Here is a 25224-nt window from a genome sequence, read left to right on the forward strand (position 1 = left end):
TTATCTATTGTTATATGAAAAACTGCTCTAAATCACTAAAAAATCCAAATTAAAACAACTCTAAGGTTATACTTCATATATATATATATATCAGATTGGCAAAACTAGCAGAAAAAAGGAAAAATAACAAATGGTAGAATGGCTGTGGGAAAACAAGTATTCTAATGCATTTTTGATAGAGCTGTGAACTAGTCTGAAAAACATTTGGAACCATGCCCCTAAACATTATTTAATTGTGTTTACTTTTTGACAGAACTATACCATAACCAAATCTTTATTACAAAGTACTCCAAAAAAAAAGGAAAAAGATTCATATGTACAAATTTATTGGGAATAGTGATTTTTTTTGTAAAGAAAGTTATTGAAATTGGAAGAAGAAAATTATTGAAATACGGGTGATAGACTGGAAAAGTGCTAAACAATTCATGGAAATGATGAAGGAGACAGTTTCAAAAAGACCTGGGAAGGCTTTTATGGATTGATGCAAAGAGAAATTAGCAGAACAAGAAGAAAAATTCAAACAATAACAATATTATAAAGTTAAACAATTTTGAATGGCTTAGAAACTCTGATCAATGCAACTAACTGATTCCAGAAGACTTATATGGAAATATGCTACTTACCACCTGACAGAGAGGTGAAGGACTCAGAATACAGATTGAGACACACATTTTTTGGATATTGCCAATGTGAGAATTTGTTTTGCTTTACTATTAATCTTTTTAAGAGAATTTTTCCCCCTTCTCTTTCTCTGTAGAGGGTGGGTAGGTAGGAGGGGGAGAAGGTAGAATTTTTTTTAATTAAAGAAACAAAGGGAAGCCCAAGGTTTTTTTTTTAAGTATATAGGTTATATTTTATGAAATTATTTACACTGGGTTTTGTTCATGGTCAAAATTCACAACCACAAGTTATCAATGGGTTTTTAACCACTTACATTGTATATGTAGGGACATGCACAAATATAATTTTCTCTTATCTTCATTTCCCAGCAAGATCGGTAACAAAAACTTCCAAGGCTTAAAATGAATCAGCAAAACTCAGTACCAGAAATGTAATGGAGGAAAGCTTGATAGAAAACTCAGTTGATTTGGCAAATTAAATTCAACTTCTGTATTTAGATGACTTTAAAGCAGAACAATATATACATATACTAGACTTCAGTACTCGACAGTAACTTGTTGGAGTATTCAGGAGTACAGCCCAGCTTGGATTAGTTTACTTTGAAAGGAGAGATGATCTAATATAGTTTGTTTTTTTCTTTCCAGGATTTATAGTGCTGAGTGCTTTTATCAATCAGATTACCAGAATATAATATAGTATAATATCCTCATTGCAATTCCTTTCAAGAGTGCCATCCCAGCACGAGGATGCTTAATGAATTCATATAGTGTTGCCTCTTTCGTTTCTATGGGATTCTACCGTCAATTCCCCAAATGTAGAAAAAAACTGCTCCATTTCTTTCTGTAGCATATCATTTCTTCTCTCTGCATCTTCTTTTGCTCTCTCAGCATTTCTCATTTTGATTTCCACCATGGTGAACTTTTTCCTCTCTTGATCCAGTTCCTCATGGAGGTTCATCATTTCCATTTCTAAGGTCAAGTTTCGTTGCTCCAAACTGCAAGGGGGGAAAAGGCATAGAGTGCACTCAGTAAAAATGAAAAAAGGGATCAAAGATTTGGGACAAATAATACCATTGTTTAATACTTCATTCCCCTCCTTTTCCAGAAGAAAAAGTCCAGCAGGTTTCAATGACTTGCTTCAGGTAAGTAGGCATTGAGCTAAGCACTGGGAGGACAAAGAAGGCAAAAATAGTCCTTGACCTCAAGGAGCTCACAATCTCTTGGGGACAAACCATGTGAACAGCTGCATACAAACAATATAAACTCAGAGGGAAGGAGCTAACACTAAGGAGGAAGGGGAAAGTTTTCTTTCAGAATGTGAAATTTAAAGGAAACCAGGGAGGTTGGAAATTGGAAGTAAGGGAGGAGATAATTCCAGGCATGGAAATGAAGTTAAGAGATGAGATGTCTTGTTCAAAGGACAGCAAGGAAGCAAGAGTCACTGGGTTGCAGAATACATAGAAAGAAACAAGGTGTAAGAAGTCTGGAAAGGTAGGAAGTTAGGAGGGTTCTGAAGGTTCTCATGAACTCGTGAAGAATTTTTAAAAGTTTTCAAACCAAAACAGAGGGTTTTACATTTAATTCTGAAAGCAAATGGAAGCCAGTAGATTTTATTGAAAAGGGGAGGAGGGGAGTGATGTCATTAGAGTTTTAGAAAGATCATTTTGACATTTAAGTGGAGTATGGATTGGAATGAGAAGAAATTTGAGACCGGGAGGCCAACCAGAAGGCTATAGTAATCATCCAGCCTTGAGAAGATGAGACTATGTAGCACAGGGTGACAAAGAAGGGAAAAGAGGAAATATTCAAGAGATGTAATGAAGGAAGGACTGATAGGGCTTGCCAACTGATTCAGGGTAGGAGAAGGGAGAGAGACAAAGAATCCAAGATCTCTCTCTCTCTCTCTCTCTCTCTCTCTCTCTCTCTCTCTCTCTCTCTCTCTCTCTCTCTCTCTCTCTCTCTCTCTCTCTCTCTCTCTCTCTCTCTCTCTCTCCTTCCCTCCCCCCCCATATATATGTGTATATAGATATACATATAGAGGAATCTTTTTTTTTGCCAGCCCCAAGAGCTGAAAATCCTTGGGAGAAGGGAACTAGACTCTTTTGACTACATTAATTATCTCTATTGATTAATAGGCAAAATATTCAGAACTTTGTATTCTTAGTAGTCTGTTTAGGGATAGTAGAAAAGCATTGCCATTTCCTTAACAATTTTCCTTTCAAGGATATTAGGTAAAGAAAGGGACAGAATTGGGAGTAAATGAATTTTAAATGAAATTTTCTCACACCAAATGATATTTGAATTTTTGTTCTTTTAATCGATCTATCATATTTTAAAAAAAACCATATTTTTTAAGTCCAAAATATTTTTAAATGTCCATTTAAGATGAATTTCAAAGTTGTTTTTTGCACAAAGCATAATGATATTTCATTAAGTTTAATACAATGGGAAATAATTAAAATAAGAGTCAAAAACATAGACTGTTTGAGTTACATGGAGTTTTAGGGTTCATTAAGCCCTCTCATTTTGTGAATATGGAAACTAAATTCTAAGAAGTTAAATGATTTATTCAAATTCTACAACTTATGGTTAGAGCTAGGATCTAGGCTAAAGCCTAATTTGTTGCTTTTTCTATTACATTTAGAGATTCATAAAATGGAGAAGCAAACTCTTTGAGCATTAGTTTTTTTTCCTATAAAATATCTGAGTAAGCTACCTCACATAGGTCAAATAAGATATTATTAAACCTTGTAAACTTTAAAGTGCTATAGTTACTATGACCCAAATTGACATGATAATGATATATATAATGATCCTTGGTCTTCTTAGCCCAGGCCCAAATTTTTTGGAACTTGGGATCAATTTTTTCTTCCAATTATGTTTTCCCAGTTAAAGCCCTATTCAGTTGCCCAGATGAATGTCTCTATAAGAGAATTCTTTCCTGACATTTCTTAGAAAATTCATATATATTTCTCTGAATCTTGCAATTAAAAAAATCAGTTGAGAAACAAGGAAAAATTATGATCATTAAAGGTTAACAATCAATATAAAGATTTTACTGTTTCATAGGAATATATGGACATCAAATCAGAAGCAAGAGCAAGAAACACACACAGAGATTTAAAGGTTAAGATCGACATTTCTGAAAAACAGGATAGAATACATTAGAGACATATTTACGATTGTGGTTGTGATCTAGTCAGTCAGTCTTGCTTGTAACTGTTGTAGAGCTATAAGTACTTGTTCATGGTCCTGTCTGTTCCTAATGGTGAATCATTCTTGCAAATAATATAAATATAAGTAAGTTTATATATATATACTTTATATAAGTTGTATGAATACTTACATGATTAACAACTTTTGGAAATAAAATAATTCCTTTAAATTGTCAATTTCTACATGTGACTCTGTGTGGTGACCCTTGAAAGGAGATCTGAATATAATTTAGTATTTTCAAGTTTTAAATATTTACCATAGGCTCTGTTCTTTGTAAATACTACTAAATGAATCATTCTTATTTATTAAACAATTTTAGATATCTATAATGGGGTGTATGAAAAATGTTGGAAATATAATATTAAATATATTAAGAAAGGCAAAGGAAATCAGTCAGCTTATTGCCAAATGTTTTAGATTAACTCATACCATTCATGCAATTATTTGTATAACCTTTTAAACAAAAATGTCTTTAACTTTTCATATAACCCTATTATGGAAAAGTGATTTATGGTTTATTTTATGATAACCCATTATGACTTAAACATAAAATGTTTTTTAAAATATAGAATAACTTATAATTTCATGAATTCCTAAGAAATTCCAGAAATCCCAAATTTGGGGTTCCCAAATCCTAATAATTAATATGGCAGGAATCTGGAAGTATAAGCTCAGATCCTTGGTGAACATGCCTAGTTCTGATGAGAAAGATCATCTTTTCTTTTTTGTTCTTTGGCTAGCAATTTTCCCTTAGTTTCAAGTTAACATCAACTAATTTATATAAAATATGTCGAAAACTGTAGCTTTAAGAAATTGGGATCCAGTATGCTTGACTGATAATTTTAGCATTGTTCCAATTCCTTCTCTCCCTCCGTCCCCCCCTCCTTCTCTCCCTCCCTCTCTCTCTCTCTCTGTCTGTGTGTGTGTGTGTGTCTCTCTCTTTCCCTCTCCCTCTTTCTTTCTTTCTTTCTTTCTTTCTTTCTTTCTTTCTTTCTTCTTTCTTTCTTTCTTTCTTTCTTTCTTTCTTCTTCTTTCTTTCTTTCTTTCTTTCTTTCTTTCTTTCTTTCTTTCTTTCTTTCTTTCTTTCTTTCTTTCTTTCTTTCTTTCTTTCTTCTCTTCTCTCACATTCTATCCTATAATACAAAAAGATTCTAAGACAGAAAGGTAATAGTGAGACAATTGGTGTTAAATGACTTATCCAGGGTCACATACCTAGAAAGTAATTGAGGCCAAATTTGAACCCAAGTCCTACCCACTCCAGCCCTGGCACTCTATCCACTGTTGCTTAGCTGCCCAACTCCAACTATTACTACTGAGAAAAATGAATCAAATGCTGGAGTTCTCACTGGGCATATGATTACATTTCAGAGACTACCTAACTGTATTCCACAGATGCTTTTTTTTCTTTTCCTTTCTTTTCTTTTTTTTTTAGTGCTTTATGGCTACAAATTTCTGAGACCACTTACCTCTTTAGCCTAGATTCATATTCTATCTTCTGTTTATTTATCTCCTGTTTCAGGCTAGAAACGAGACTGTCCAGAGCACTAGGGCTGTTTGCGTGGTCACTGTAGATTCTCCCATTCCTTTTCTCTCTGCTGTCTTTATCAGCCTCAGGGTGGAAGGGCTCCTCTTGGGACGCTCTTTCTAGCACAGGATCTTCAAGATTTGCCCCAGGGAAGTCGAGATCTGGACAGGTGGTGGTGGATGAATGACAGGAGTTGGAATGTTCAGAAAGGGACATTTCACACAAGGAGGCAGACCAGGCAGAGCTGTCCATGCTCTGTTTGTCCTCTGAGTGGGTCTGAGAGAATTGCTGATGGACATTGTCATAGGTAGAGAGCCTGTTCAGGTGGTCCGCATCTCCTCCTGGATCTTTCTGTTTGGTGTCTCTCAGTGTCACATAGCCATTGGACATCCAGCCTAAGCCCCGACTGGTCATCGGGTTTCCCAGAGTGTCCGTGCTCAAAATGCCCATCCGGACACCTCCATTCTGCACGCTGAATGTCCCCATTTTAGTGCCTGCCCCTTTTAGGGAAGTTCTTCTGGGCTGCAGGCTTCCGGTGGAAGGGTACAGAATTTTCTCATTTTCTGCATTACTGTTGCTAAAGGAGCCATTAGTGACTATGCCGCTCCCTTTATTAAAGGCAGGATTTTTTTTTACTGTGAGAGCAGGACTCCTGGAGACGTCAAATGTGTGTACACTATTTGGTGGGCTGTTGGTCTTGGTCCCCGCTAGAGTTATGGGGGGCTCATTCTCCGTATTAATTCTCTGAGGAGAATTATCCCAAGAGCACCTTCGACTACTGTCCTTGGTGTTTGTGTTCTTTTGGTTCTGTCGCTGGTCAGTCATCCATTTCTTCTGAATTTCATTGTTGTTGCCCAAAACTTCTGGCTGCTGGGTCTGAAGCTCGATCCACTTGGGGAATAGCTGCTTGTGTTTGTGGATCATCACTGACATCAACTGTTGGACCGCAGAGGTTCCTGGGAGAAAATAACAGATGAACTCACGTAAGTAAAATAATTAAGAATAAACAATGGACCTTTCCTTTGTTGAGTGTCATTTACTCATTGCCAAGTTTCTCAAGTCCAAGAACTTAGCTGTGTAAAGAAAAGGAGAAAACTGCCATCCAGGCAGATTTGAGAGGCATTTGATATTTGTATTAGAGTAACCATCTCGACATTCCAAGGCAGAGACAAAGTAGGTGCCGATCTACTGGGGAATGGCTAACCAAAGGGGAGTGTGCCAATGTAATGGAATATTATTGTGATTTAAGAAATTCAGAAAAAAAAGGAAAAATTCAATTCCCTGATGCCATGTGAAAGAATATACACAAGGACAAGGGCAATGAAACTAGAAAGAATAACCACAAAACAGTTGGAAATGGATGTTGCTAAATTAGAAAGAAAAGGCTTGGTTTTATTTATAAAGAGGCAAAAACACCACCCCTTTCCCCGTTCTTGTGCACAGGTGCAGAACACTAGATTTAAAGTGAGGTTTCCACAGGCCTCCCCAAACTGATTAGTTTTGTCAAACTTTTTTCATTTTTTCCTTAAAAAAAAATGTTAGGAGGTGTGGCTGTCTGAGAGGGTTGTCAGGGAAGGATACAAGTGGAAACTGAGGCTTCTTTTGAATAAAGAGTTCTGATATTTGTGAAAGATCTATTTCCACAATTTTTAAAACTGCCTACTAAGTATTGGTTCCCAAGCAGAAGAATGGTGATTTGATCACAGTCAAACAGTTAGGAAGTCTGAGGCCACATTAGAACCTAGGTCCCCATCTCCCACTTAGGGATTTCCCACAAGGATTTCCATCATAATAAGATTGTCAGGTTAGGAAACAATGAAAACAAATAGGCTAAATGCTGATTTTGCTTCTGTGTGGGAATTCACTTAGAGTACAGTCATTCTTTATAGACTTGAATTTTATAATAGATTGTTTTTGGTATTTTGTTTTATTTTTAATTGGTATTTTATACCATGCAATTCATAGGTCATATGAGATGTTCCCATAAACATTATTTTTAAAAATTTTATTTACAATATTTTTCCATGGTTCCACGAGTCATGATTTTTCCTGTCCCTCTGCCTTCCCTCTTCCCAGAACTGACAAGCAGTTCCACTGGGTGATACATGGATCATTGTTCAAAACCTATTTCCATGTTATTCATATTTGCAGTAGAGTGATTCTTTAACATCAAAACTCCAATCTTATCCCCATCAAACCATGGGATCAAGGAAATGTTTTTCTTCTGTGTTTCTGTTCCCACAGTTCTTTCTCTGGATGAAGATAGCATTCTTTCTCATAAGTTCCTCTGGATAGTCCTGCTAGTGTACAATGTTCTTCTGGTTCTGCTCCTTTCACTCTGCATCAATTCCTGGAGGTCATTCCAGTTCACATGGAATTCCTCCAGTTCATCATTCCTTTCAGCACAATAGTATTCCATCACCATCAGATACCACAATTTGTTCAGCCAGATGGACATCCCCTCATTTTCCAATTTTTTTGCTACTGCAGAGAGCGTGGCTATAAATATTTTTGTACAATTATTTTCCCTTATTATCTCTTTGGGGTACAAACCCAGTAGTGCTATGGCTGAATCAAAGGGCAGACAGTCTTTTATCGCCCTTTGGGCATAGTTGCAAATTGCCCTCCAGAATGGTTGGACCAATTCACAACTCCACCAGCAATGTATTAGTGCACCAATTTTGCCAAACCCCTCCAACATTTATTATTTTCCTTTACTGTCATATTGGTCAATCTGCTAGGTATAAGGTGGTCCTTCAGAGTTGTTTTGATTTGCATTTCTTTAATCAGGAGGGATTTAGAACACTTTTTCATGTGCTTATTGATAATTTTGATTTCTTCATGGGAGAACTGCTTATTTATGTTCCTTGTCAATTAGGGAATGGCTTGATTTTTTTTGCAAATTTGACTTAGTTCCTTATATATTTGGGAAATTAAACTTTTGTCAGATAGTTTTGTTATAAAAAATATTTCCCCAGTTTGTTGCTTTCCTTCTCATTTTGGTTGCATTGGTTTTGTTTGTACAAAATCTTTTTAACTTGATATAATCAAAGTCATTAATTTTACATTTTGTAACATTCTCTATCTCTTGCTTGGTCTTAAATTCCTTCCTTTTCCACAAATATGACAGGTATACTATTCTATGTTCACCTAATTTGTTTATGATTTCCCTGTTTAAATCCTTTATCCATTTTGAATTTACCTTGGAATAGGATGTGAGATCTTGATCTAAATCTGTTTTTTCCCCATACTGTTTTCCAGTTTCCCAGCAGTTTTTGTCAAATAGTGAGTTCTTGTCCCACCAGCTGGGATCTTTGGGTTTATCGAACTCTAGCTTGCTGAGGTTATTTACCCCTAGTCTATTTCATTGATCCACACTTCTGTTTCTTAGCCAGTACCATATGGTTTTGATGATCACTGCTTTATAGTATAGTTTAAGATCTAGCACTGCTAGGCCCCCCATTCTTCACATTTTTTTCATTATTTCCCTTTGTATTTCTTGATCTTTTGTTCTTCCACATGAACTCTATTTTTTTCTAATTTTATAAAAAAGTTTCTTGGTAGTTTGATAGGTATGGCACTGAATAAGTAGATTAATTTGGATAGGATTGTCATTTTTATTATATTAGCTCATCCTACCCAAGAACAATTAATGTTTTTCCAGTTATTTAGATTTAGTTTTAATTGTATGGAAACTGTTTTGTAGTTGTGTTCATATAATTCCTGTGTTTGTCTTGGCAGATAGATTCCTAAATATTTCATATTGTCTGTAGTGATTTTAAATGGAGTTTCTCTTTCTAACTCCTGTTGCTGAATTTTGTTGGAGATACACAGAAATGTTGATGATTTATGTGGGTTTATCTTTTACCCTACAATTTTGCTAAAGTTATTAATTATTTCCACTAGCCTTTTAGTTGATTCTGTAGGATTCTTTAAGTAGATCATCATGTCATCTGCAAAGAGTGATAGCTTCCCAGCTGTATGACCTTGGGCAGGTCACTTGACCCCCATTGCCTAGCCCTTACCACTCTTCTGCCTTGAAGCCAATACACAGTATTGACTCCAAGATGGAAGGTAAGGGTTAAAAAAAAAAAGAGTGATAGCTTGGTCTCCTCATTGCCTATTTTAATCCCTTCAATTTCTTTTTCTTCTCTAATCTCTACAGCTAGTGTTTCTAGTACAATATTAAATAATAAAGGGGTGATAATGGGCATCCTTGTTTCACTCCTGATCTTATCGGGAATACATCTAGTTTGTCCCCATTGCAGATGATGTTGGCTGATGGTTTTAAATAGATACTGTTTATTATTTTTAGGAATGACCCTTCTATTCCTATGCTTTCTAGTGTTTGCAATAGGAATGGGTGTTGTATTTTTTCAAAGGCTCTTTCTGCATGTATTGAGATAATCATATGATTTCTGTTGGTTTGCTTATTGATATGGTCAATTATTTGGATGGTTTTCCTAATATTGAACCATCCTTGCATTCCTGGTATAAATTCCACCTGATCATAATGAATAGCTCTCATGATTACTTGCTAGAATCTTTTTGCCAGTATTTTATCTAAGATTTTTGCATCTATGTTCATTAAGGAGATTGGTCTATAGTTTTCTTTCTCTGTTTATGATCTGCCTGTCTTGGAATCAGTACCCTATTTGTGTCATAAAAGGGATTTGGTAAGACTACTTCTTTGCTTTTCTCATGTTCTTTAAATAGTGTTAAATATACAAAAAAAGGTCCCCATGTTTATATCCTCCAATTCTATATACCATGCGGAAAGGGGTTTTGGTGAAGATTATGGCAGACAAAGACAAAGGCTTTTGAAAGTAAGGAAAAGATTGTATGTGTGTGACAAGATCTTTTGGAGATAGCGAAGAATTGGGAAAACAGATGCCCATCAATTGGAGAACGGCCACAATAAAATAAAATTATAGTATATGAATACAATGGGATATTTTCAAGTGGTAAACAAAACAAAACAAGACAAAACAGATCAGTTACATGAACTGAAGCAGAGTTTGTCAACTGGCCAGGGGTTATTTCAGAGAGATTTGGAGGCTGCAGAGCTGCCATCTCAGCCAGTTTGGTATCTTGAACTGAGCTCTATATAAGTCAATTTTGGGAGTCTTATCTAGGCCATTTCAGGACAGTTTAAGGGCTGATCCACCATGGGTAAACTTAAGGCCATACCCAGTGAGCTTTAGGACGCTTTGGGGGATAGTTCTGACCTTCTAAGGTAATCCAAGCTCAGAATTAGCTTGAGCAGGCCTCAGTGGAGAGCCCAGGCCATCTCTGACAGACTCAACAGCCTATGCTAGGCTAACTCAGGGAGTCACAAGTTGCAATAAATATTAAAATTCTCTAAAGATAGTCCAATCTGGGTCATCCGTGAAACAAAAGACAGGAGGGCGTCTAGCTACAGTGTTCCAGTCAACTTTCCTATTAGAGAAGGCACAGAAGCCATCTCCAATTACTGAGACACAGATTGAGTTCTGCCTCTGAGGTTGGGGGTATCCCAGACCAGGACATTGTAGGTAAAATGAGACTGATTTAGAAAAAGGAGAAGAAAGATGAGGCTGGGTCTTGCCAGGAAGATATCCATTGTTAAAAGCTTCAATATTTGACCAAGAAAAGTCTATATCATGAGTATCTCCAAGAAACAGAGATAAGTCAATCATTTACAGAACAAAGTAGCTTCAACAACAGGGTCATGGTGCCATGAATGGAGGACTTGCCATATATATATATATATATATATATATATATATATATATATATATATATATATATATATATATATAAATAAAATACCAAATTTCCCAACTGTTTGACTCCCAAAGAGTAAGAATATAGGAGAGGATTAAACATAAGCTTGAAATCTTTATTAGTCAGTTAATCAATATGCATTTACTAAGCAGCTACTATGTGAAAGGCAAAAAAAAATAAAAATAAAAAAAAACATTATTGGGTAAATTCCAGTGCTTTCTAATCACTACCAGGATCAAATATAAAATCCTCTATTTGAAATTTAAAGACCTTCACAATCAGGCTCCTCCCTCCTACATCTTAGAGCTTGCTCTTCTCCATGTACCATGTGATCCAAGGACCTTGGTCTCCTTGCTGTTCCTCCCAACTCCAGGTATTTTCATTAGCTGTCCCCCATGCATAAAATTCTCTCTCTCTCCTCAGTTCTACCTCTTAAGCTTCCTTGACTTCCTTCAAAAATTCCCAGCTAAAATTCTTCTTTATATGAGCTTTTTCTGATTCCATTTCTCTCTATTGATTATCTCCAATTCATCCATTATATATTCTATTTATTCATAGTTATTTTAACTCCTTGAAAGCAGGATGTTTTTTTTATTTTAAATTTTTTTGCTATTCTTTGAAGCCCCAATACTTAGCATAGTAAGTACCTAGCTGATGCTTAGTAAAGGCATGCTGATTAACTAACTAATAAAGATTCCAAGTGCAATACCCTCATTGAGTTTTGTTAAGTTGAGAATTTTTTGAAATGTTAAAAAAAAGAAAGAACACGATAGGCTCCTGTTCCATGGCTCCATTTACAATCCCTGTTACTACAGTGGAAATACATCAAAAAACCTTCTTCTTCTTCTACAGAAATGTAAAAAAATAATATTTCTCTAACCTAAAATACTTTCAATACTTTTCCATTTAGGGAAATGGGAACAGAAGTAAGGATGACAGACAGACAACTCTTAGGTATATATCATTGCTTCCCTATCCATTTGAAGTGATTGACTGACTCATAACTCAATTAAGACAGTGTCCTCTTTTAAGTTAAAATAAGTATCACGGGGAAGTACTCTTTCAATCCTTAAAGCGTGTTTTCCAAGAAGGAACTGAGTAGCTAAGGAAATATTAACAACAAAATGTACTTTGACACTTGAAATTTTCCTTGTTTAAGATTTTTATAAATATAACCTAAAACTTTCTAGAGGCAGAGAATCATGTTTGAGGGTATGGAGGACTAAGGCATTCTGGATCTCCCTCTCTCTCTTCTAAGCTGGAAATGACTTTTATATTAATTTTAATGTGTATTAATTAATTTAATATTATTTCTAGAAAGCCTATGCTTAAACAGAGTAAATTATTGTATAGATTTTTTTTTCCCTTTAGTACTATCTAGGTAAAAAAATCCCTTCCCTGGCTTCTTTTCCCTTCTATTTGTTTTATTCCCATCAAGACCTTTGAGATCAGGGTTAGTGAAAATGCTACATTTTATTATTTGTATGCCCAGCACCTGATATCATCCTCTGAAAATTATTAGCATTTAGTAAATGTTTGTTGAATTTGTTTGTACTACTCTAATTAGGTCATATCTGGAATTCTATAGTCAGATTATCGTCTTATAAAAGGAAGAAGGACAAGCCAGCTCACATTGAGAGGAAGGTAAATAAGTTCGTGGGAAGAGTGGAGACCAGGCCATATGAAAATCAGTTGAAGAAACGGGGAATGTTTAGTGTGAATAAGAGAAGGCCTATCAGGAAACAGGACAGCTGTTTTCAAAAGTAAGTGGCTTTAGACTTATTCTGATTGGAATAATAAACAGAATTTGGAGAGATTCAATGTGAAGAAAGATCACAAGCTTCCCAACTATTAAAGACAACCAAAATAGAATGGGCTACCTTGGAGGATAGCAGCTTATCATCCCTGGGACCCTTTAAGTGAAGGCAAAATTCTCTGAAAAGCTAAGGAGTTTCTCTTAGGCAGTCAGGTGTAGCAATGGATAGAGAGATGGACATGGGATCAGGAAAATCTGTCAGAACCAGCCTCAGACACTTACTAGCTATGTGACCTTAAGGAAGTTACTTTACTGCCACTCCATTTCCTCATCTGTAAAATGGGGATAATAATAGCTCCTACGGCACCAGGAGTGTTGTAAAGATCAAGTGAAATATTGGCAAAAAAATTTTCAAACCTAAAAGCACCATATAAATGTTGCCTATTATTCTCATTATTCAATTAAGATATCTTCTAATATCCTTTCCAACTCCGAGAGGGTAGATCTCTGTAAAATATGGTATACCAAATTTCTCAACTGCTTAACTCCCAAAGAATATTTTTTCAATGAAGCAAACCAGTTAATAAATGGAATAACTTTTGATTCACTCTCAACGGAAAATCATATAGGACCAAACCCATCCAGAATATTGAGAAAAAGCTTCGTCTTGCTTTAGAAATAGGTGGGATTTCTCTCTTACTCACCCTCCATAATGGTTCTAGAATCTTCTACTCGGGGACGCAGGATACTAGAACCAAAGGCAGTGGCCAAGTTCTGTATGCTCGTTTTGTTAGCACTTGAGTAGCACTGGACTTCATCCAAGAAGCTGTTGGAGGTCAGAAAATAAGCAGAATACAGAGGGATTAATGTGGTCAGGGGAAGATCATGGGAACATGAGCCAAATGCTAATTACCTCTGGCTAGTTTCTATTTCCATGTTATTCATAGACAAAGCACTAGGGGAAGTACAGTATTATTTGATGACTGAGTTAACAGAATTTTTGGAGAAATAAATTATGCAGTCAGAATAGAGAAAATGTGCCTGACTATTACTGGATTAGCTTAATGAGATCATATGCTATTTATCCCAACCTGCTTAGTCAATTGGGCACAGAGTCAGTAGGACAAAGGCTTAATTTAGTTGAACTTCTGACACATCTTGACCTCGGGGAAATCACAATTTCTGAACACTCCAGGATCTACTTCTAGATACATTAAGGCCAGAAGCTACAGAAGGCAGCAAGGGGGCTCAGGAGACTGAGAGCCAGGACTAGAGATGAGAGGCTCTGGGTTTAAATTTAGCTTCAGACATTTCTTAGGTGTGTGACCCTAGACAAGTCACTTGACCCCATTTGTCTAGTCTTTACAGCACTTCTGCCTTAGAACCAATACTTGAATCAATTCTAAAGCAGAAGGTAAGGGCTTTTTTTGTTTCTTTGTTTTTTTTAAAGCAGAGGTTAAAGTCAGCTTAAATCTATTTAACAACAGCAACAAAAAAAGGCAAAACTAGATTCCTCTGCTGAGAAGACAAAGAATTTTTGCTTCAACTTATTTATAAAATTTATAGCATTGATTGCATACTGTATAGATGTTCCCATTCATCTGATATTTTACAATGAAAGATATATAGTTAAAAACTACATTTACAACAAATATAAAAATATTCAGGGAATTTCCTATCCTAAATTCTAGACACAATCTACTTAAACCCTCTCTGACCATCAAGCAATACTCTCAGCATATTTTTGTCTGCAGTGCAACTACCCAAGTGACATTCTTGTGAAAAATCAATTTTAAAAACCTCAAGTTTAGGGAGCAGCTGGGTAGCTCAGTGGATGGAGAGCCAGGCCTAGAGATGGGAGGTCCTAGGTTCAAATCTGACCTCAGACACTTCCCAGTTGTGTGACCCTGGGCAAGTCACTTGACCCCCATTACCTAGCCCTTACCACTCTTCTGCCTTGGAGCCAAAACACAGTATTGACTCCAAGACGGAAGGTAAGGGTTTCAAAAAAACAAAACTCAAGTTTATAAAAACAACTAAGTGGTAGTTTTCAAAATGTGCCAGGAAAGTATTATTTAAGAAAATACACCAGTGAAATGCTATTTCACTTCCCTTGGTGGGTGGCGGGAGGACTGAACTCCAAATGAAATGCGCTAACAGTATTAGGGGGTGAGTTTCACTGGTCTGGGACACACCTGTCAAACCAAAGAGCAGATTTCCTATGGTGAGCTCAGAAGGGATAGAGACTTCCCATCAAACGGGGACCAGGAAAGTAGGACCTAATGATCCTTTTGCCCTTTGGGGTTTAAGGAAGCAGGAGATATCAGAAAACTGGCTAATGGTAGCCAACTACTGATAACTATCATTGCTCTTTTGATTCTCTGATTGTTCTTCCTTTCGGAAACAAAATTCAGATGGTTGACCCACCAAGAATAGGGATGGGTTTAGAGTTAGACCATTTAGGCTAATTTTACCCTACTGAGAATGGGTTCTTACCATTACAAGAGGAACCTGAGGTTGACACCTAGATGGTCTAAGTGGTTGGCCAAGAAGCTAATGGGGCAGAGCTTCCAGTTGTGGGATTAGGACTGACCATTTCTAAGTGGGAATTTTCCTTAGGAGTGAGTCTGCTCTGGCCCTTGAGGGACCAAGGACAGCTGTGGCCTGAGCCTAGAGGGCTAGAAGGTCATCTCTCACTGAGCAGAGATATGTTCCTCATGCTAAATAATTTAGCACATCTGTTGCTAAATAATTTCTGATCCTTGATCTAATTGTTCTATAACTTTCCATTTGCCCTCATATAATGTAGAAGCAGCTAGGAGGCATGGTGGATTGAGTGCCAGGCCTGGAATCAGGAAGAGCTGAGTTCAAATGTGGTCTCAGACACTTACTAGTTGCACAGTCCTAAGAAAGTCATTTAACCCCAAATGCCTCAGTTTTCCTCATCTTCAAAATATAATGGAGGAAGCAATGGCAAGCCATTTCCAGTATCTTTGCCAAGAAAATTCCAAAGGGTCAGACATGACTGAAAAACAATTGAAGCATCAACTGAGTGTTCTTAATTGTGACATGTATATTATAGACGACAACAGAAAGGAGAATTCCTCCTCATGAAATATCTTTTTTCAGCTAGAGATGAATTACTGAATTTTTTTCCCTATCTTGCTTTAGAAACAACTAATAGTGAGGCTGCATTTAATCATCCCTGTAAGTGCAGGAATAGATACAGGAATACCAAATAAAAGGAAGTATGGAAGTGGAAGGGGCCTCAGAGAACATCAAGTTCTTGTTTTTACAGATGAGACACTGAAAGATTCTCAGGGGTTTAAGTGACTTTCTCAAGCTGGCACCATATATTAGTGATAGGGCTAACAGTATTAATAGTTATGATCATTTTTTGGTTCCACTTTTATTCAGCAATACACACCAAGATAAATGTTCCAGTCACCTGGTGAGGGTGAGAGATGTCAGTCTTTGCCCTGCCTCCCCCCCTTAATGAAGACTTTTTTTTTTCGGCTTCCCACAAGGTCATCTTCCAGGCCTAAATATCACTTGCTGATACAAGCATGAAGCATTCATGGGCAGAGCTCATTGCCTCTCCCTTAGGTATTATCATTTAAAAAAAAAGTTTTTACCTGCATAAGTATTTGAGGAAATTGTAATTAACTGCTGGCAAATTTTTCACCTGCTTCATTAGTTCCTTAACCCCCTGTGTAAGAAAGAAAAAAGGAAATAAATTATCTATTTTCAGAAAAAAACCCAATATTAAAGTATATAAGGAATACGTGTATTATATTTTTTTATTCTATTTCCAGAAGGATCTATTTTGAAAAAATTGGGTATCCTCTTAGACATTATTGTCGATCTGAAAGAACCTCCCAAACACTGGTCTCAGACTAGTTCAGAAGAAAAAAAGGCAAACTGAGGTAGACCCAATGTGGGGGGTGAGAGGAGAGGAAAGAAGCTTTGATGGAAGGAGGACTATCTACATGTTATCTACAACCTGGAGGAAACCAGCAAGCATCATCTGGGAGCAGTACCTCCAGGAAAGGCAACCACATACAATTAGAGAGAAGCTGGAGTGTGTTGGGCTGGATCCTTCTATTGTTGCTACCGAGCTGGTTTGGGCTTGTTTTTTGGTTTGGGTTTGTTGGTTTGGTTTTTGCAGGGAAGGGTAGGGAAGAAGGAGCTCTGGTGAGGCTAGAGACGCATCTCACATCAGTTTGGTACTGGTGGCATTTTCTGTGTTGTGTATACGAGACTGTCCTTTTAAGACTGTAGCAAACTTACAGTTATAAAACTGTGAATCCCTTCTGATCCAGTGATACCCCTAGTAGGCTTATTTCCTAAGGCGATCAAGGAAAAGGAAAATAAATTATATGTTCAAAATATTTACAGCAGCTCTATTCGTGGTGGCAAAGAATTGGAAAACAAAGGGATGTCCATCCATTGGGGAATGGCTGAACAAGTTGTGGCATATCATCGTAATAGGATACTACTGAGCCATAAGAAATGACAAACTAGATGATCACAAGAAAAACAGGAAAGACTTTTATGAAGCAATGCAAATCGAAGGAGGCAGAACCAGGAGAAAGCCAGACACAGTAACGATAATAATGTGTGATGATTAGCTGTGAAGGACTTAACTCTTCAACAAGGCAAGAATCCAGGACATCTCCAAGAGACTCATGATAAAAAGGATATCCACCACCTTAGGCGGAACAGAGGGAATGCCGATGTATACTTGAGCATGTCATTCTTCACTTTATTTCCTCTATGAATTTTTCTTTAGTGTAAGCAATATGCCTTATTTCACAATATAACAAAAGGGGAAATCTGTATTATATGATAATATTTGTACAACCCATATCATATTATCTGCCTTCTTGGGAAGAGGGGAGTGGTGGAAGGGAGGGGAAGAAAAAAGAACGAGGCATAGATTTTTGGACGTGAGAATTTTATTTCTCATGGATAAGCATATTTATCATAATTTATTACCTACTTACAACAAATCATGTGTATCATGTTATTGACAATATAATTTTGTTCTCCCATCTCTTACTTGGGAAGCAACAAATGTCAAAACAGTTCCTAAGTGAGGAGGACTTGAGGAACTTGTGTCAATCCTAGGCAAACAGTTGAGGCTGAGAAGTAAGATCTGATTTCAAGTCCCACTTCTAATAAATACTGTTTGACTCTGGATAAGTCACTTACCCTCAAAAAAAAAAAAAGATTGAGGTTGAGCCTGAAATGAGAGGTGGTAGAGACATGACCATCCAAGAACAAGCCCAAGGAGTCCAACAGATAGAGCTGTCCTCCAGGGCAGGGGCTATCTTTTTGTCTTTCTTTGTATCCTCACTGCTTAATACAGGGCCTGGCATTTAGGAGAGATTAAATAAATGCTTATTGACTGACTCACTGACAACACAGATGCCTTACCCAGCTGTGAAGTTTCTGAGGAATCTCTGACATTCTCTAACATTTCTGGAGGACAGGAATTATGAGTTAGTTGCCTTGGGCACACATGCTTCCTGTGAATATTTGTAGGGGAATTAATAAATCACAAATACCCTTGGCTTCTCAACCTATTCCTCATTCAACATACCACTAGAACTTGCTGTAATTGCTTCTGTTATTCCTAGGCAGAGCTCCCCTCTTCAGCCAGCCCTGGGTCTACAGCCAAACTTTGAGACAGAACTACCAGATGGTAGTTTTTCCTGCTCTAAACTTTAGGGACCCTCATGGATCTCTTCTTGTCTTGGTGCTTCCTGCCTTGTTCCCAGCCTTGGCCTTTTTTGGTCCCTGGACATTAGAATGCTCTTTGTGGTGAACTCTTGAGCAGGATCTATTCTCAATATCCTTCTCTGTCTTTTTATGCTGATCTTGGCTGGAAAAATGATTCATTTTTACTTTTTCTTGGCTTTCCCAATCAGGTTTCAGTCTGGTACATTTTTCTAGATCTTGAAGGTGTGGTAGGGGAATCTGCATTATACTTCTTCCTGCCATTCTACCATCCTGACTCCCTTAAAGGTGAGGCTATAACCAGCCAAGAATTGATGCCAATATTTCCCAATCTATGTGAACCCACAGTTTAGAGGCCTTGGGTCATGGATTATTATGCCAATGCACAAAGATGTATAAAATAACTTAAAGGGAGTCAAAAGATTACAAATTAAAGATCAGAGACATTGACATAAACCTCAAAGACATGTACATTTAAAGGTTCTATTAAACTTACCATTTTTTCTTCTTGACTGAGTAAATTGGCACAGGACAGAAAATCTTCATACTTTTCATAGGGGATGACTGGTTCTGGAAGTTCCCGGAGATATAATTTAAGAAGTGAAGCCACTGTGTGCACATCTGTGTTACTGGAGGGATAGAATGTTAAAAGATATTCTTCAGTGATGTACTCTTTAGCAGGACTTGGGCCCACTAAAATTGCCCAATTTAAAAACTTTAAAAATTTAAAAAAAATTTAAATTAAAATTTTAAATTTAAATTTAAATTTAAATTTTAATTTTAAAAAAATTATATAAAAAATCTACAAATAGAACTACAGAGATGGAAATCAAATAAGATAGAATCTTTTAAAAGCCCCCTAAAGGGGCTTATAAATACATATTCATAATGAAAATATTATTTCATGAAGATTATTAGGGTCAAAAATTAGAATTTCACAGATTCTAAACATCATCTCATATAGTAAAGCACTGAACTGAATTCAGCCAGCCAGTCAACCAGTCAAATAAAATTTAGTAAGCCTATATTATGTGCAAAGCACTGGGATTAGTACTAGGAATTAATTGTCAAAAAGGCAAAACACAGTCCTTGCTCTCAATGAGCTCAAAGTCTAATGGGCAAGACAGTATGCAAACAACTACAATAGAGACATATACAGAATAAAATAGAGGTAGTCTCTGAGGTACAACACTAAGATTAAGGTAGACTGGGAAAGACTTCTTGCAAAAGGTAGACCTTTAGGTAAGACTTGAAAAAAGACAGGGAAGCTAGAAGGTAGAGATGAAGAAGGAAAGTTCCAGGCATGAGGAAAACCACTGAAAATGTCCAAGAGTCAAGCAGTGAAGTCTTGGGGGTGGGGTTGTTCGCTATCTTCTCTTTTCTTCTGTAGGCAATTGAGGTCAAGAGGATTGGCTCAATGAATTAAGGTTCACAAATTCTGCTGGCATGCTCTGTGGTATAAATCCCAAACTTGCAACCATCTATATTCCAATTTCTTGATTGTTACATATAGCTTTTACTATTTCTTTGAATTTTATTAAAGTTTTTGTGTCAAATACCTTCTTGATAAGACTTCTTCTTTTTTTTTTTTAACCCTTACCTTCTGTCATGGAGTCCCAAGGCAGAAGAGTGGTAAGGGCTAGGCAATGGGGGTCAAGTGACTTGCCCAGGGTCACACAACTGGGAAGTGTCTGAGGTCAAATTTGAACCCAGGACCTCCCGTGTCTAGGCCTGGCTCTCAATCCACTGAGCCACCCAGCTGCCCCCTTGATAAGACTTCTGAATCACCATTAGTCTTCCCTGTGTGGTGACGTAGCTGAACATAAAGCCAGTTAATGTTTACATCCTTCTCTGGCAAATAACCTCTAACTTGGATCTGGTCAGAATATATCAGTCTTAGAACTTTGCCAAAACTTAGAACTTTGCTCTAAAAACAGTCTTTGCATTTCTGAGTGATCGAGCATTTTGGGAAGAACTCTAGCTTTTGTGAAGAGGATAATGGATGCTCTTGATCAGTTCCCTTTAAGCAAATGCAATTAGGACCATCATCCTCTTGGTACAGGACTTCTCCCTGTCTCTCGCAATTAGCATATTATGCAAGACAAAAGGCTCATTTGGAGCAACACAGGCTAACTGGTACCTTCTGAGACAACTGGTAAAATCTCTGAAGTCTTGTTCACACTTGTCTGGTCATCTGAAGGGATTTGTTGCTTTTAAAACAATTTTCTATTTCTTATATTTCTGCTTCTGTATCTTCTAAATAATATAAGTGTAATGTGAGTCCCAAGCCATAGATATGAAACTTTCTCCTCACTGGTGGAAATCAGTGCCTAACCACAGAGTTAGTGAGAATAAAAGGGAAAATCCTTTCTCTTCAATCTCTTCACTTTAAAAGGCTCTTCAGTCTTTTTGGACTCTGCAGTTCCAGGGAGAAACTGAAGACACCAACCTCACTTCATGTTGCTAAGACTAAGACTAAGACTCTGGGAAGAAGCCAACATGAAAGGAGTTGGCAGTCTGTATCAAGTCCCCACTCCCAGCTTGCTATACTAGAGAACTCTTACATCTCTTGCACAATGGTTGTCATTGATTCAGAAAGGGGTAAATTTCACACTCAATTCTGATGAACTGATTAACACAGTTCACAGTTACTTGACAAAAGTAATTACCTTTTTTGGCGATGGGATAATTATTAGTGCCCCAAACATATAGCTAAATTTTGGGAAGTCAGGTATTCACACTTGAGGCTTTATCTCTTTACCAATCTTGTGAATTTGGGGGTAGACCATTATCTGGGCTTATATTATTCTCCTTAAATTTTTCTTCAGTTTCTCCAAATTTCTCCTCCCCAAATTCAACTTTATTAGGCACGAGGAAAGTGAGTTTGTGCTCCCTTTGGGAAACTGTATTTTAAGATTCCCAAGTTTTTTCCTGAAACAAAGACCCATCCTTTCAATAACATGTTGATGACATTGGAGAATCTCCCCCTTAATTCCTTAAGTACCCTAAGATGAGATTAAAAATATGGCCTTTTCTGACTCTTGAAGCAAATGAAATTAAAGCAGATTAAATGCTGATTCATCTTCGAGGTATTTTCATTCCACATGGACTAGTACTGATTAAAGTTTCTTTTGATTGATGAATGTGCACAACAAATGTCCTACTTGGTTCTGCTTTTACTTGCCTTAGTAAGAAGGATTTGCATTTCTCCTTTGTCTTTATAACTGGTTTGTTGATAATTGTTTTCATTGTTGTTTCCCATGTTAGACTGTAAGCTTCTGGAGAACAGGGACTGTTTCTTGCCTTTCTTTGTATTTCCAACACTCAGCACAGTACCTGGCATATAGTAGGTATTTAATAAATGCTTAGTGACTTTCTTTGACTTACCTGTCAAAAGATGGCTTCTCTCCACAGTCAAAGGCATCCTGTAGCTTTTTCACAAGGTTAGATTGAACTGGAAGTTGAAAAAGACCTTCTTCCTTTAGTCCCCACTGTCGGATAAAATCCACACATTGTTCTACTAGCATAGGGGCCAGGCAGTTCCTATATCTCTTCTCAAAGCTGACTGTTTCTTCTTTCTGTCCAAAAATACCTTGAAGTGTAAAAAAATAAATAAATAAAATTGTGGCTTTAGGGAAAATAGTTTATTTATCTGAATGTTGACACATAAGAAGGAATTTAACTTAACCACAGGCAGCACTGTCTAAATAATCACAAAGGACTGTTTATAAGCATCTTTAAAGAGAGATTCCATCTCATCATTTTTCTCTATTTTCTCAACAATTGGAGAATCTCTGAAACTGCAGTAAATGAATGTAATAGTGTTGCACTGTAAGAAATTCTGAGTGGGAAGAATTCAGGTTAATTGGGAAAGCTTTATATGATCTGATGCAAAATTCAGAACAATTTACAAGAGGACCACAATAAAATCCATGAAAACAAGACATTAGAAATCAATTGGGGTGGGGGGGGGGCAGTGAAGAGTCTCAGTGGTTAGAGAGCAAGGCCTAGAGGTGGAAGGTCTTATCTTCAGATCTGACCTTAGACACTTCCTAGCTGTGTGACCCTGGGCAAGTCACTTAAACCCCATTGCCTAGCTCTTATCACTCTTCTGCTTTGGAACCAATATACAGTACTGATTCTAAGATGGAATGTAAGGATTAAAAAAAAATCAATTATACTGAATTCTAGATATCAGACTTACAAGACATTAGAGATCAATTGCTATTAGTAATACTGATACAAGAGGGAAGTCTGCCTCTGACTTCCAGGAAGAGAGATGGTAAACTACAGGTGATGGAATGAGGTATGTGATGTCAGAAGTGTCTAGGACATTGACCTAGCATTTGCTTAGTAATATTTCAAAATTTGTTAAATTTTGGTGGTGGTGATGATTACTAAGCATATAATAAAGGTAAAAATTTTTAAATCTATATTTATTACAAGAAAGGATTCTATTTGAAGTAGAGAAAGATGCTATAAAACAAGTGATAGTAATATAGAAAAAGACTTTAACGTCTTTTTAAAAATTAAGAAATTAAAAAAGAAATAGCCCAGAGAAACTAGTCTGATCCTAGTGTTGATTAGTAGCCCAAAATATCATCTTCAATGCATTAACAGACACATGTACTATACTTGCTTGACTTTCATTTCACCCCACATCTTTTTGCGGAACAGTGGGAAGAGCAGGAAGAGCTTAGTTCAAACCTTGCCTCCAGCTCTTATCACCTGTGAAATCTTGAGCAAAACTCTTCAGTTTCCAAGAGTATCAGTTCACTCATTTTGGGGGAATGGACTAGAGCAGTGATGGCGAACCTCTTAGAGACCATGTGTTGTGCCCTTCCCCTCCATTGAGTGCCTACCCCATCTTTACCCCACACAGGGGAGGGAGGAAGCATTCCCATTGGGCTGCTGGATGGAGGGCCAGGGGAAGTGAAGATTGTCCGTAGCATGTGTAGAGAAGGGGAGGGGAGTAGCCCAACTGCTCTGCTGCCTGTGAGCCACCCATCTCATCCTCTGTGTGCTTCCATTGGGTTGCTGGGCAGAGAGGCAGAGAATGTGAGAAGGGGAGGGGAGCAGCTCCACCAGAGTCCCTCTGACTTTCTAGTAAAGAAATTGAGGGGTGGTGAGCATGCCCATAGAGAGTGCTCTGAGTGCCATCTGTGGCACCCATGCCATAGGTCTGCCATCACTGGACTAGGGTGTCACTAAGGTCATATATGACCCACTCTGGATCTATGATTTCATGTTGATCCTAGCTTTGTATTTTAGCCCTGTTTATTTTTCAAATAGAGAACAGAAAAAGGTGATGATATGACTCTAAATGCATATAACTAAGTTTCTATAGAACACCACTTTGTTTACTAGAAACAGAGTGATTATATTGAAGGGGAAATGGCCTCAGAATGTAGTGGGTATGCTGAGTCAAGACAATAAGCATTAAACATCATGTGATTAGGCATTGTACTAATGGAAAGCCTCCTGCTCTCAAGGAACTTACCTTCTAATGGTGGAAGATAACACAGAAAAGAGAGCTCAAAGTGGGGTGGAGTGGACTGAAGTTACTCAACTGGAAGTATTGAAGAGAAAGTCCCAAGTTAGGAGTTAGATTGGAATGGAATGAAGACATGCCTGTCCTGAGCCTCCTCCTTAAAATGGGTGTGTGTAACCCCAGGCAAGTCACTCACTTTCTCAATGCCTCAGCTTTCATATCAGATAGTACTTATAGCTCTTCTTTATCTTCAGAAATAAATTTGGGGGAAAGAGCTGAGATATACTGGAATATATATATTACATTGTAGAGAGCCAATGGGAATCTAAATAGGATCAGGTTCATTTCTATGAAATAGTCCCCTTTTTTCCTTCCAAGGAGAAGAATAATAAACAAATGGACTTAGACATTTCTATGAAAAAAAGTGTTGATGTTTATCATCTCAGATTATTTCCATGACAAAAACAAAAACTAAGTTAAAGTTTGGAAGGGGGTTGAAAAGAGGGAAGGGAAGGAACATGTCTTGTAAACATGGAAAATTATTCTAAATCATCTAATTAAATAAAAATTTAAAAATATTAAGCACCTATTAAATGTCAAGCATTGTGCTAAGCTCTAGAGATACAAAAAGAGGTAAAAGACAGCAACTGATCGCAAGGAGCTCACAAAGCAAATATATACAAAACAAGCTATGGGATAAATAGGAAATTGTTAAGAGGAAAGGCACCAGAATTAAGAGGGGTTAGAGAAGGCTTCCTGTAGAAGGTGGGAATTTAATTAGGCTTTAAAGAGCAGAGGAGGGAGCAGAAGTATGGGGGAAAGCCATTGAAAATGCCCAGAACTAAGACATATAATGTCTGGTTCTGGGTACATCCAGGAAGGAATCCAATATCAATGGATCAAAGAGTCCATGTTGAAGAGTAAGGCATAAGAAGTCTGGAAAAGTTGGAGGAGACTAGGTTATAATAAAGCTTTGAATACCAAGTAGGATATTTTGTATGGTGGTAATAGGAATCCACTGGAATTTATTCAATAGGGGAATGGCATGATTGGACCTCTATTTTTGGAAAATCACTGTAGTAGCTTAGTAGAAGATGGTGGAATAGGG

The 25224-nt window shown here is 37.2% G+C and overlaps 1 protein-coding gene across 1 annotated transcript in view; it reads right to left on the reverse strand.

Moving 5' to 3' along the window:
• Window positions 1-312: 312 nt before the first annotated feature.
• The window catches only part of ARHGAP24 (Rho GTPase activating protein 24), a 31496-nt gene continuing 6584 nt past the window's right edge, over window positions 313-25224 (reverse strand). Inside the window, exons 2-7 of the mRNA XM_007495951.2 lie at window positions 22013-22217; window positions 19122-19254; window positions 16519-16592; window positions 13588-13709; window positions 5303-6317; window positions 313-1615 (exon numbers count right to left, since the gene is read on the reverse strand). Coding sequence (XP_007496013.2) covers window positions 1381-1615; window positions 5303-6317; window positions 13588-13709; window positions 16519-16592; window positions 19122-19254; window positions 22013-22217 — 1784 coding nt within the window. The 3' untranslated portion in view covers window positions 313-1380. The remainder of the gene's footprint in view (window positions 1616-5302; window positions 6318-13587; window positions 13710-16518; window positions 16593-19121; window positions 19255-22012; window positions 22218-25224) is intronic.

Source organism: Monodelphis domestica, chromosome 6, assembly GCF_027887165.1.
Source record: "Monodelphis domestica isolate mMonDom1 chromosome 6, mMonDom1.pri, whole genome shotgun sequence".
In the NCBI taxonomy this organism is placed as follows: Eukaryota; Metazoa; Chordata; class Mammalia; order Didelphimorphia; family Didelphidae; genus Monodelphis; species Monodelphis domestica.